The sequence below is a fragment of the Pseudorasbora parva genome, chromosome 15 (genome assembly GCF_024679245.1).
Source record: "Pseudorasbora parva isolate DD20220531a chromosome 15, ASM2467924v1, whole genome shotgun sequence".
Lineage (NCBI taxonomy): Eukaryota > Metazoa > Chordata > Actinopteri > Cypriniformes > Gobionidae > Pseudorasbora > Pseudorasbora parva.
In genome coordinates, this window is record NC_090186.1 from 6,806,752 (window position 1) to 6,821,501 (window position 14,750).

The 14,750-nt window shown below is 37.6% G+C and overlaps 1 protein-coding gene across 1 annotated transcript; it reads left to right on the forward strand.

Moving 5' to 3' along the window:
• The first annotated feature begins 9,970 nt into the window (after positions 1-9,970).
• Positions 9,971-12,582, forward strand: LOC137041820 (uncharacterized). Its single transcript, XM_067418493.1, has 7 exons — positions 9,971-10,040; positions 10,725-11,027; positions 11,197-11,517; positions 11,649-11,789; positions 11,955-12,023; positions 12,211-12,275; positions 12,357-12,582. The coding sequence occupies exons 1-7, from the start codon at positions 9,992-9,994 to the stop codon at positions 12,441-12,443; spliced, it is 1,035 nt and encodes a 344-aa protein (XP_067274594.1). The 5' UTR covers positions 9,971-9,991; the 3' UTR covers positions 12,444-12,582.
• The last annotated feature ends 2,168 nt before the right edge of the window (positions 12,583-14,750 follow it).

Below are 14,750 nucleotides of genomic sequence, written 5' to 3' on the forward strand. Positions count from 1 at the left end.
GGTGTGACCAACCTTTCCATTTAAAACAGGTCAGAGGTCTTCAACCCTGCTCCTGGGGATCCACTGTCCTGCAATGTTTATTTCCAACCTGCTTCAGCAGACCTACCTGTGTGTTTTCAACAAGTGATCCTAGAGAGCTTGATTAGCTTCAGCTGTCTTTGATTAGGTCTGGAGCTAAACTCTGCAGGACAGTGGGTCCCCTGGAGCAGGGTTGAAGACCTCTGTCCTCGGTAGTTTTTCAGGTAGATTTGCAGGAAGGTTTCTTCAAGCGTTGTGGAGACATTGCCTCACTTCTGTCACATTTTGTTTTTCTAGTGTAGTTTTAATTTGTGTTCATGTTTGCCTGTGGCACCCAGTTTGCCCATGTGTTTCGTTGTATTTCTTTCACCTTCTCTCCTCCTTAGTTCTCCCATGTGTTTGATTAATTAATCCCGTTCACCTGTGTCTCGTCTGTTATCTTGTGCCCTGTTTGCATGTATTTAAACTTGAATTTAGTCCTGTTATTGTTATGTCTAATTCTTTGTTGCAATAAACTCTGAAATGTGCTGCAATTGGATCCTTTCTCAACTTCCCTTGCAACTTCTGTGAGACAAGTTCTTCTGATTAAGTCTGTCTCAGTTTCTTCATGTAATCACAGAAAGACTCGATGATTGTGAGATCAGATCATGCCTGTTGTTGTCAGACTCCTTGTGCATACAAAAGTCTGATTGTGCAGCTTTATTATGTAGACTTCTGGTCATGTGTCTGTATCACATTAATGTATGTGTCCTAAAGCATTGCTGTGTGTGAGAACAGCTGTGGTTTCATGTGGAAAATATCTGCATACATGTAAGACATGTACGAATCTGTAAAGATGAGCAATAAAAGATTGTGTCTTCAGAAGAGTTTTTGAATAGAAGTGGTAAATTCCTCACTACTCAATGAGACGTTTCCAAACTCCCTTAAAACTGCAATAGTTAGCCTCTTTTGAAAAAGAGAAATCTGGATAACTCCTCAGTGAGCAACTGCAGATCAATCTCAAATCTCAATTTCATTGGCAAGATCATTGAACAAGTTGTTTTCAGTCAACTGAACAAATTCTTAAACTCAAATCGATACTTTGACAATTTTCAGTCTAGTTTCTGACCACAGCACAGAGACAGCGCTCATAAAGATTATAAATGATATTCGCTTAAATACTGATACAGGCAAAACATCAATTCTGATTCTACTCGACCTCAGTGCTGCATTCGACACTGTTGACCACACCATACTTCTAGACAGGGTGGAAAACTGGGTTGGGCTCTCTGGGATGGTCCTCAAATGGTTCAGGTCATTCTTAGAAGGGAGAGGTTATTATGTGAGTATAGGAGACCTGAGTGGACATCCCTGACATGTGGAGTCCCACAAGGCTGCTGCCAGGACTCTGAGCAAAGCCAGAAAATATGACCATATCACACCAGTCCTCCGGTCTTTACACTGGCTTCAGTTACACTTAGGATTGATTTTAAAGTACTACTTGTTTATAAATCACTCAATGAGCTCGGACCTCCATTGCAGATCTATAAACCCAAAAAATCAGTCAGATCAGCAGGATCAAGTCAGTTAGAAATACCAAGAGTTCACTCAAAGCAAGGAGAGTCTGCTTTCAGCTATTATGCCAGCCGCAGTTGTAACCAGCTTCCTGAACAGATCAGATGTGCTCCAACAGTCGCCACATTCAAATCCAGACTCAAAACACATCTGTTCAGCTGTGCATTTACTGAATGAGCTCTGAGCCACTGTATGTCAGACTGATCGCACATTAGCTTACCTATGCACCATCTTTCTTTTTTTTAAACTGTTTTAGTTTACCTTTGTTATTCTCTTTGGTTATTGTTATTGTATCTATATATCATTTTATTTTTTTAATTCTCTTTAGAACTGTATATTTCTATTTCTTATGCATCTGTTGATTATTTTTTTGGTTAGGACTGTCTGACTGGAAGAGATTGGAAAAGGAGAGCAGTGTTCTTCGCTTCATTTTTCTTGTTAATGGTGTAAAGAAGCAGATTTAGGAAAGGGGAGGCCCTGCAGCGCAAAGGTAACGTCCCCTAAAGGAGCCCGTCTTGGACCGTCCAGGAGACATTGCAAACCTGCTCCATCTCTTCCATCTCAGATAGGGGTCCCTGAATTTAGAATCAGGCAGATAGGGATATATTTCTCACCCTTTTATTTTTCTTTTATTTTTTTAATTCCTCTTTACAACTGCTTTAATTGTCCTTGTTTTTATTTTAATTCTTACACGTGGTATTCTTATTTCTTATGTATATTATTTTAAATAATTTCTATGTAAAGCACTTTGAATTGGCATTGTGTGAAATGTGCTATACAAATAAACTTGCCTTTGCCTGCCTTGCCTACACACTTAGTCTGAAGGGTTTTCTATTGTATAGCATCTGTTTACACAAAATGTGCACAAAGCTCATATAGATATCAGACACACTTCACTCACAAATATTTTGTGATTATTATCAACACAAGAACAATTTTGGTCTGCTTTGTGACACCATTTCTCGACTCACACTCTTGACTGAAATTAGAGAGTGAAATCTTTTGAATGCGTCGACTGTGAGCGTTTGACTCAGCAGTGAAATGCTCCTGGTTTCTTCTAGAGAGGGCTCAGTAATGTAGCAGAGGGACATCAGGCAGTCCATGAGAATAATGATTCAAATTAAACCTTTAAACAGGCGTCTGGTGAACTTCACTAACACAACGACTGAAGGCCGTCTCGATCGTTGAAAAGGCATCAAGACTAACAGATGAGAGCAATCTCAAAAATAAACCAATGATTTAAGGGGCATGAATCATCTATCAATACCAACAAAACAAAATCTAACAAAGATCAATTTTGTGCTTTCAAAATAATAATAATAATAAAATTTGTATCTACTGTATAAAGCATAGAAATACACAAACACCATATTCAAGTATACAGAACATGAAATATCACAAAAAATACTAAAGTACAGCAGACAACATCACAGACCCGACTTAAAGAGAAGCAAAAAACAAAGTTTGTGAATTTGGGGTTAGACACTGTTTTAAATGACATTTGAACTCGCTCATGTTGAAATCAAGCCGTTTGTAATGTAATGTAGAGGATACGGTCAACGGCAGAACTGAAATAATCAATGAAGATGATTTTCGGGAGCTCAAACGGGTCAGTTGTGTATCCATGTATGGGTCGGTACATCATTCTGAAGGAAACTAAACAAACATGCACAAAAGCATAATGGCATTATCACTGTAAGATGTCGTGCTAGAGGCATTTGATTAATCGGCTCACATAACAAAACTTCCCTTTTTTTGCATGTGTTGTCATGCTGGAACAGAAAAAGAACCTCCCCAAACTGTTGCAACACATTTGAAAGCATAACACTTTTCATTTGTCTCATAGTTTCACAATTTAACATAGGGTGATTTTTAATAATGGAAGAATAAATGCATTAGGATAGAAGTTTAAATACCCATTTACTTGCACAAACAGAGCTTTGTGTCAGTGTTAGTATGGCAATAATGTTTTGTCTTTCTGTTTTTTATTTTTGATTTTGATACTCTATACTGTATTTTGAGTATATGTATAAAAAGTCACCTGGTTAAAAGTGGCAGCCATTGAAACATGAAACAATTATTGTCTATAATTGTATGTATATGAATCTATGAGCATTTTTTGAGTCATGTATTAAAACAGCTTTGTTTTGTGTAACATGTCTGGTAAAAAAATACAAATAAACCAATCACTGTCATGCTAAATTTTATAGAAAAAAACTTTTTGGATGTTGGATGACGATAGAAATGAGTGTCAACAAGAATAGAGGAAGAAGGAAGATGCTCTGTCACTGTGTGTGTTTTAATCAAACCATGAAGTTGGTTTTATTGTATATAAAAATTGAGTTATTTTTACAAGTAGAGGCAAATGGACTGGTTAAAGCCAGACAAAAGACAATGGTGACATGAGAGCTATTTATACACAATAAAAAAGAGCCAATGACAAACAAATATCACGTGACTAAATCAACCAACATAACATGAGTGTAGCGAAGCAAACCGGAACCATGACTGTGAATTCACTTTTAAAAAAAGACATGAAACATGAACATGACACAAAACCAACCATGACTACTTTAGAATTAATTATTATCCAGTATTGTCATTAATTATGAACCTGTATTATAGTCCTCTGGAAGGCATGAACAAATAGTAGTTATTGATTAGCTAATAATGAATTACCACATTCAACATAAGCACTAATTCTTACTAAATAGTTAATCAGAGTTTCTTGTTAGTTAATAGCAGTAATGTTAGTATTGCATTTCTTGTTTTTTTCCTAGTTATTTATTAAAGGGTACATAACACACAGTTTCTGCCAGTCTCATGTTAATTTTGAGTATAGAGTAGTATTCATCATATATATCTCCGAAGAGTCTTTAGTTTTATCATATTTATAAAAGACTGATACACTGTACCGATTCATTCTAAAAACACCTGAGCTTGTGCAGGCGTGCAGTGTCACACGTGTGCGGGCACACACGGCATTATCCCTGGATAACCGATTCACTATAGGCCTATGTTCCAGTTGTTCATTATATCCACTTATGCACCGATTGCCAACAAAACACAGACATTTGATGCAGTTTTACTCACCGCCTGCCGTTTCGACTCATGACCGAGAACAAACAAACACACTTGCAGAACTCGGTTGCTGCTTCAGAAAAACAAACTGCATCCACTGTTTCCTTAACGCTGGTTTATTTGAGAAGCTGAACATGGTTATCTTTCCATCACAAACAAATTTCTTTAGATACATTGGTGATTTGGTGTTCTAAAAACAAAATGCCATCGCTGCCGACGGCTCAAGTAACCTGTATGAATCTATATATCTGTTCTCGCTCTCGCTCTGGTTGATGTGCTCATCCGGGAGAAATGCCCATATAAGGAATCCTGCCCTTTATGACATCATACAGGGTCATACTAAAAATAAAAACTTTTTTGACACATAAATACCTTTTTTTGTCCTTGTTTAGCATGAGAATCCAACTTTTTAGTAGTGTAAATCCTAACTCAGAATGCATGAAATGGCATTAGAGTAGATGTCAGGACTGGTTTGATCATTGCTCTCCCTGTTCTCTCTCATTTGTTTCTCTGTATTTTTCCACTGCAGAAGCTGTGCTGTATTCTTAGCACTACTGCACACCACTCTCTCACCTGTCTCTCATTTAAGTTTCCCGCTCTTGATTTCTGAGGCAACTGTCCTGCATTATAATCAGGGCTCATGCACTCTTCTCACCTGTTTCTCCTCTCATTTCATTTCTCACACTATTTAGTTTTCTTCCTTATCTGCCTGATCTTCCTTATCTGAATGTTTTGACTGTTTTTCTGTCATGCTCTAGCCTCTCAAATGTTAAATCTATTTTTGCGCTGTCAAGTTTTGATCCTGTTTTGTTTTTCCCTTAGCCTGACAAGCCAGACTCACATCAAGATGTTTGGTCTGGAAACTCACCATTGACAGCTCAATCTGAGGGGCGGATAAACGGTTGTCTTTCAAACTCCCTCTGCACGCAGTTGGATAGCGCTACAACCAACCAGAGCAATGAAGGTGAAGCGGAGCTAGCTGATAGAGTAAACCTTCGCTGTATTGGCAAAACTCCAAACACATCTTCCCTTTTTAAGAATGACTTCAGTGCCGTTCTTTGTTCTTTTCTCAGAGAAAAGCTTAACTCCAAGTCTTCCAGAGTTGCGGTCAAAGCTGATTCGAAAGACCGCCGTTCGCCAGTTTCTGTGTTTACTAGAAGCACGCAAACGCAACTCGGCCATCGTCATTATGTTAAGCCCCGCCCACCGACTACACGATGTGATTGGCCTGACCAGAGTTTGGTTTTTACAGCTCAGAAGTGTATTGAGATTTGCTAGACACTATCGGCAGATTAGATATGCTGCCACTAGGGTGCGTCTAGATTTCTAGGCTAGTTTTTCCTACTCTGGTCCATCTTCTTTTTGGGGATTGCCTTTTGTTATTGAGTCTGTGCCAGTTCATGGATTATTCCCTGCCCTGCACCTTGCTGTGTAATTTTGTTGGCCCTGAACCTGCCTGCCTCTTGACCACTCTCCTGGCTTGCCCTCTTGCATTACTGCCTCACTGGACTGTCTACCCGTTGATGACTTTTGCCTGTCCTTGGATTATGTCATCAGCTATTTCCTCTGACATGGCAGCTCGGCTGCCCAATTAAATATTGTTTCCTTTTACTTTGCTTTCTGTCCTAATAAATATAGTTTAAACTGATCTGCTCGTGAATTCTCTGTTCTTCCATCCAGCCCGCACAGTAGAAGATGTATTGTCATTGCAGTACAACAACATTATAGTGCCCCATCAGATCAGTACCAACAAACTAATAAAAAACAAACTTCGCCATTGAGCTGGAGTAGGACTAAAACATTCCTTTTCCTCCTAAAATCAATGACCATTTTCTTGGTGTTCAGCTCCAGGTTGTTGTTGCTACACCACTTGAACTGTGCCTGGACCTCCTCCCTGCACTTTGACTCATCTCCTCCCGTTCTTAGGCCGACCACTGTTGTATCGTCTGCAGATTTAATAATGGAGTGGATGGGATAATGGAGTGGATGGGAGCACGTCATAGGTGTACAGGGAATAAATGAGTGGACTCAGCACACAGCCCTGGGGAGAGCTGTATTGATTGTGATGGTGGAGGAGAAGTGGGAACCAATTTTTACTGTTTGCGGGCGATTTGTGAGAGAGTCCAAAATCCAGGTGCAGGAACAGAGGGGAAATCTTAGGTGCCGTAATTTATCTACAAGTGTGCCTGGTATGATGGTATTAAATGCTGAACTATAATCAATAAACAGCATTCTAACATAAGTTCCTGGCAGCTCTAGATGGCTCAGTGCGGTATAAAGAGCTGTGCTGATGACATCTGCGTCGACCTGTTTGCTCTAAATGCAAATTGATATGAGTCAAAGTATTAGGAAGGCTTGCCTTTATGTTTTCAGCGATCAGTTTTTCAAAGCATTTCATGACCACTGAAGGGCTACAGGCCTGTAGTCATTAAGACTACTGATTACAGTTTTTTTGGGAACAGGGACAATTGTGGCAGTCTTTAGACAAGTGGGGATGATGGCTTGTGTAAGGGAGGTGTTAAAAATCTTTGTAAAGATCCCTGAAAGTTAGTCCGCACAAGCCGTACTTTTGACTGGAGGCGGTGTTGTTGCCTCAAACCGGGCAAAGAAACGGTTCAGCTCCTCTGCCAGTTCAGCATCGCCTCAGACAGCCACTGATAATCTGCTCTTGTAGTTGGTGAGATGTTGTAGTCCCTGCTACACCTGTCATGGGTTGTTTTGTTGCAGATGGTTATCTATTTGCCTCTTGCGGTCCTCTTTTACTGCTTTAATGCCTCTCCTCAGGTCAGCCCTTGCTGCGCTGTACTGGGCCTGAGAGCAGAGTATGTGCTTTGAGCAGAGACTGTACTTCTCTGTTCATCCAGGGTTTGTTATTGGGGTAGACCCGAATGCGCCGGCCTACAGTCACATTTACTGTGCAGGTGCTAATAAAACACAACACAGTCTCTGTATATTGCTCCAGGTCCGCCACCTTCTGAAATGGAGTGTGGATCAGAATACCTTACACTACCCATTAGAAAACATAAATAACTAATTTTAATAATTTTAATAATAATACATTATCATTACCCTCATTATAAACACAATTTCAATAATAACTAAACTATATCATTCTAATAAGCACTTTTTCCCCAAAAATATAGCTTTATACCCCACATGCCCTGAATTAATTTGTAACATTTCCTTAATTTCAATTTTTTTTTTCTCTAGTTAGCCTATTTTTCAGAATCATCCATATCTGCATGAACCCAGGACAATTAATAATTACATGTTCTTTTGACTCTACTGTTACACTGCTCACACAAACCATGTTTCCCTGTTATCTTAAGCGTATTTAGTTGTGTTTGCCCAAATCTCATTTTCAAAATAACGTGCTCTTCTTTTTTCTTTTTTTATTATTTTCTCTCATTTCTCCAGCTTCTTCTGGATACTGTAAAACACTCACCCTTTTGTTTCCATATTCCACTCCTCCTGCCACTATTTGTCTGCCATTCATTTCCATCTCCTCCTATGGGCTGGAGTCCGGATGAGTTTCACTTTTACTCCTACTTTAATGATTCTGTAAACAGTTTGGATATTTCCAACATAATGTCCTGTCTTGCTTCTGACTGCATATTTTTGAAACTGGTTAGCACTTGAATCTGACCCTATTAACACTTTGCTTGGCTTGTTATTTTCTAAAGTGCTAAAAGAATAGCTAACAATTCTTCTGTAAACACTAATAAATGATCACTAACTCTTTTATTTAACATTTATTTAACATTCATAACATTGTAACATTTAATTCTGGTAATAAATGCGTCACCTACTCTATTATTATCTGTGTTTGATGCATCAGTGTATATTTTAATACACATAAATCTCAATATCTAATAACCTGAATCCTTCCCCTTCTCTCCTTTTTCTGCTCTAAACGGTGCATATCTACCCCTAACTCACCTCATCTCTCAACTCAACTCGTTCATATAGCACCATTAAAATCAACAATTGGTGACCAAGGTGCTGTACATTATATCAAGTATTAGCAACATATAGTACCACCATGTAAAAACATAAATTAAGACACAAAACTGATCAGACAATTAAAACCCAGAGAACAAATATAAGTTTTTAGTTTGGCTTTAAACTCATGTGTTGAATAGAGGTACGTTGTTCTGAAAGTTTCTAGTTTATGACACAAATTTGTATAACTACATGGGTATTACACTGGTATTACACTATAAATGTTGTTTATGAGGACATTTCAAAAGTCCTCATATTTCAAATAGCTTTAAAAACATACTAAATTATGTTTTTTTTTGTGAAAGTAAAAATGCAGCATGTTTCCTGTGATTGGGTAGGTTTAGGGGCAGGGGCAGTGTAAGGGGATAGAAAATACAGGTTTGTACAGTATAAAAACCATTACGCCTATGGAATGTCCCCAATATGTCACAAAAACAAACGTGTGTGTGTGTGTGTGTGTGTGTGTGTGTGTGTGTGTGTGTGTGTGTGTGTGTGTGTGTTTCAAAATCATGAAAATTCTGAAATTGTTGAGTCTAAAGGATTTATTAGCCCTCTTTTTCACCTGCTGTGTGAACATCATAGGTCTGATTTCTTAAAGATAGCACAGCTCTCCTCAATGGTCAGTTTTACACCTCATTCACAACCGGTGCGGGACGAGTTATGTGTCACATGCCAAACTGTGTGAAAAAAAGAAGAATTAGAACATAAGAGAACAAAAGTGATGCTTTGACATATGCAAATTATAAAACCGTAGTGCAGCTTTATTGTGCGGGCATGTGTGTGATTGATATAAATAGATGTGTTTAAGGAAGCATCTGAGTTTGTGTGTGTGTGTGTGTGTGTGTGTGTGTGTGTGTGTGTGTGTGTGTGTGTGTGTGTGTGTGTGTGTGTGTGTGTGTGTGTGTGTGTGTGTGTGTGTGTGTGTGTGTGTGTGTGTGTGTGTGTATCTGTGGTTGCGTGTGGAAAATGACCGCTCAAATATAAGAATATATAAAGATGTGTGATTTTGCAACAGCTACTGATCATGTGCTCTTCTGTTTTATATGTATTTAGCTTCGGTCAGGCTTTTACACAACAAAACAGAATATAATGAATAAAACCACAGGGCAAACATTTTCATACCTGAGAAATAATTGTGGTCATCTGTGTGCCTTAGATGAGTGAGCATCTGTCTCGCCGTCAGAGCTTCTCTTCATGTTTCTCTGAAGGTTTGTGGCTTGTTTCAGTTCTGATCTCTCCAGCCTCAACACACACTCAGGAAGTTGGGTTTCTGAAAAGTGTTAACAGGAACTAAAGCGTTAAAGAGAGTCGTGCCATTCGTGAGTGAGAACCAGTCATGAGGGACCATTTATATCTTTTCGTCTTTATGATTCATTTTAGTACTGGTAAGTTAAGATATTTATTTGTATTTATTTATTTTAATTTAGGAGGAATTGGTGTGAGATCAGTGTGAAGTTATTATTATTATTTTTTTATTAAAACATAAATCATATTTTAAGAGAATTGTATTTTGTGTTTTTTCTAGAAGAGGACTGATTCTGTTCACCCCTGCAGAGCGTTGAGTTAATCTGTGAATTAAAGAAACAGTTTGGTTGTTTTATAAATAAGAAAGAAAAAAAATAATCTGATGAGATTTGAGCAACTTTGTCTTTCTATGTTCGTTTAAATGAAGGTCCTCACGAAATGTTTTAAAATTGTTAATTTCCATTGCATTAAACTACAAGTTTCTAATAGAAAATCCTTCCTTACAGATCAAATTTTGATATTAAAATGCCATACATAATTTAATAGTTGATACTGGATGGATGAATGGCATTTTAATATCAACTTCAGCTCCGATCAAGAAACTTGTAGTTTAAGAGCGTGTAAATGTTGGGATGTATGGCATTTTTAAAGCATCAAATATCAATCTCAGTTAATATCCACATTCAAAGAACAGAAATATAATTGAGATCTAATAAACACAATAAAGTCCTGCTCATTGACAGAAACCTGAAGACTGTTCTCAGCTTTTCCTGATTATTATATATTCCAGTAAAGTCATTTGTTATCATCTGTCTTGTTCTCAGGCTGTATTCTTTCAGATGAGGGTCAGGTGACAGTAATGACAGCGTACACCGGTGCTTCAGTGCTGCTGCCCTGCTCCTGTGCTGACCCTCGGTCTACAGCCGACACATTCACCTGGCGGTTTCAAAGCGGAGGCCGATGGACTGAAGTATTTGAGGATGAGAAGTACCGCGGCAGACGTGAGCTGTTTAATGAAGGTTCTCCAAGAAATCTGTCTCTGCTCATTTCTGGCCTCAGAACGGAAGATCAGGGGGACTATACGTGTACGACTAAACAACACACAACCATTCGGTTAACAGTTAAGGGTAAGTGAATGCTTATTTTTATTAACAAAATTATCATTCAGAGAATAAAAAAAGATAAAGAACCAGTGAAAGAGTTTTAGTTTATCATCCATTGACCTTTGAGTTTCATTGGTGTGTACTCTAATGCGGGTTATTCAAGGCTTTTTAATATTTTGTAATATTCCTTTAGGCTGTAATTTGGCTCAGAACAGAGAGTCAGGGACTGAGGTGACTGGATATTCAGGCGAGTCTGTGGTTCTGCCCTGCTCCTGTTCTGAACTACTGGCTAAACCTGAACAGATACGATGGACGTATTATCTAGTGAACAATTATAAGGAAATTTACCCAAATGAAGAGATTGATCTCCACAAGAACAGAGTCAAACTGTTAAATCAGACAACTCCAGGAAATCTCTCTCTACACATATCAGCTCTGACCGTATTACATGGAGGAGTCTATATCTGTTCTGTCTCATCTGAACAATACTCCAGCTACACACTTCACGTTAAAGGTAGATTTGTTCTGTGTTGATGCCGTTACTTTGATCATCATTCATTTTGATTATGAAGAATTTAAACATTTAAAATGATGAAATGCTGTTTGTATTGTTATATTATCATTGAGTTATTCTCCTCTGAACAGAGAAACCACACATCCAGACAGACGGTTTATCAACACATCAACCTTCACACCAAACACGAGAACTAACACATCAACCTTCACACCAAACACGAGAGCGTGCATCGTCTCCATCGCCTCCATCGCCTCAACACACACATCAGTGTAAGTCGTCACTTTTCTTTATACAACAGTTACAATAATGCGTTCTCATCATCTTGTGTTTGTTTTTCACCATTTTGAGCTTTTATGAGCTCATATTGTAGACGATGTTTAGCTTACTGCATTTAAATGCATTCATTCTGTCCTGTCATTTCTGTTTTTCCACAGATGTTTTCATTATGTTGGGGGTGATTCTCTCAGTACCGTTACTAGTTTTCATCTACTGGAGATGCAGAGGTACATGAACACACACAATCACACGTTCTGTACAGATATACTCATGAATGACTTATGACCAGCTAATAGAGCTGTGCTCTCAATACACTATAGAATAAAAGGAACAAACCAACATATTCATATTTAGGCTGATTCTCTGTTTAAAATTGACATTAAAACATTCCAGCTAAGATGTTTTATGTTGTAGGAGGCAGAAATGTGAAGAAGAAGAAGACGAGTGATGATGAAGAACTCAGAAAACAAGACGATCAGGTCAGCACAAACTCTCTGTTGCTCAATAGTTAAAACATGTAATCCTGTCAGTAATCATCCCATCTGTTCATCTCTCTCCAGGATGACTTGTATTCCACTGTAGTCTACGTAAGAACCGCATCTACACCAGCTCACACAAGTTATGCTCCAATCAAAGTCAAGCGCTAAATGTCAAAGAATAGTCAAATTATTGGTGACTATTTTAGAGAGATCAAAACAACCGTGAACATTTTATTATTGAGGGGTTTTGTGTAACCTCCGTTTGAGAAGGAAACAGATTTAGTAGTTGACATGTTGAAGGTTTAAATTTCCCATGAAATGATTTTTGATGATCTCATAAATAATTCATCCATACGTTTAATTTTCATTTATATTACGCTTCATTGTAATTTCTGCAGACAGGAAACACATTCACTATTAACTAGTTGCTTATTAGCATGTGCATTACTAGGATATTGGCTGTTTATTACTCATAAAGCACATATTAATGATTTAATCTGCATTCCCTAAAGTGTCTCGCATATTTTCAGCGCTCTGCAAAAGTCTTAAACATATTTTCACCAAAAATGATTTTGAGCGTTATTTGTATCTTTTGCTATACACTTACAAAAAAAAAAAAGTTGAACGAATTTAAGGAAAACTTTTCCATGATATTGAATTACATTTTTCCAACAAAATCTAATTGGTTTGAAATGATTTGTTGTAATTATCTCGTATGAACTAAAATGTATTTAGTCAAGACTAAAAAAATAAATGATGTGATTCCTACTAGATAGAGTAAGATATGTAGAACTGTGGGAACCGTCAAACTAATTTATTTTATTTCTATAAAAGCTAATTTTCGATGTAACTCTTGTTCAGATGATAAGTGTAACAAGCATGCAAATAATGGTCAAGTAAAACTCTTCTCATCACTGGCATTAGCAGTTACAACTCGTGAACATTGACTTATTTCACATATAGCCACCTACTGCTCAACATTTCAGCATAACAGTAACCTCAAAAACTGACACGACATAACTTTTAAATGTCAAATATAACATCAGACTTTAACAGGTCTTTCCCTTTACTAAAAAACACATTAAACGCCACGGATTTTCAACATTTACACTCCTGATCCATCCCTATGCAAAGCATGCTGGGAACTAGATATACACTTCCCAGTTTCAGTGCAGCAGAAATGATTCATGTAGTCCTAACACAAATGGTTGAGGTTAACTTAATAAAATTAAATCTGTAAAATGTTGTGCAAATGGCAATTAAGTAAAAAAAAAAAAAGAAAAAGAAAAAAAAGATTTGTGTTGTTTAAACTTATTTTATGTAAATAAACTGAGCAGCTCGAATCATGTTTTTGAGTGTGTATCAGCAGGAAAATCACATTTTACATTTCCAAACATTGGTCTGGCCATTAACTGTAATAATCCAGTGAGATTTTTGTGAGTCTGACACCAGTCGTCATGATCTGATCTCACCATCATCGAGTCTTTCTGAGATTACACGAAGAAACAGAAAACTAAAGACAAACGAAATCCAGAAGAACTGAGGCAACGTCTCCACAACGCTTGAAGAAACCTTCCTGCAAACCTACAGTACTGGGAAAAGTGTTGGGCACTTGTGGAAAAATCTCTAAAGTGAGGATGCTTTAAAAAAATGTTTAAATAGATCTTATTTATCAATGAACTTTTAAATCAAATCAATATTTAGTGTGATCAACCTTTCACTTTGAAAACGTCTTTTGTCCTCGGTACACGTGCAGATTTTCAGGTAGATTAGCGGGACGGTTTCTTCCAGCGTTGTGGAGATGCGAGACAGATCAGGGCTGCATTTCCCGAAACCTTCTTAACTCTACGTCATTCTTAAGTTATACCTTAAGGTATCCCTTAACGTTAATATGTGTTTCCCGAAACGAACTTAGTTAAGAATACCTTCTTTAAGTCATACTTTCGTAAGGTTGGTCTGGACCACTCTTAGCTATACCTTATCACTATTAAAAGTTCATTCCACTAGTGGCCACCACTGTGAAAAAAGCTTCTTTATATGTCAGTCTATCCGAATATAATTCCGAAGTTGTAATATACACCCAGTGTTCAATTAGGCTAGTTGAATATTTTTTATTTTTTTAATGCAAGGATTAAAATTTTCATAAGAAATTTCATAAATTTCATTGTCATAAAATTTCATTACAAACACCAATGGTTGTTAGCTTTTTAATGATATTATCCAAAGGTACATCAGCTGGCAAACCATTAGACAGGAAAAGCTTAGGAGCCTATTTAAAGGGAATGATTGTGGAGGGGAGTTTAGTCAAACTTTGGCAGCGAGGCATCGAATAGAATTGTGCTAAATCAAAGACGGCGCCATCCGCGGAGCCATTTAGTGTATGTGCACTATTTCATACGTGAAAACTTTAGTCCCTGGCTACCATGTCAGAAGGCTGCTATAAAAAAAAAAAAATCGCCTACTATGGCAGCAAAT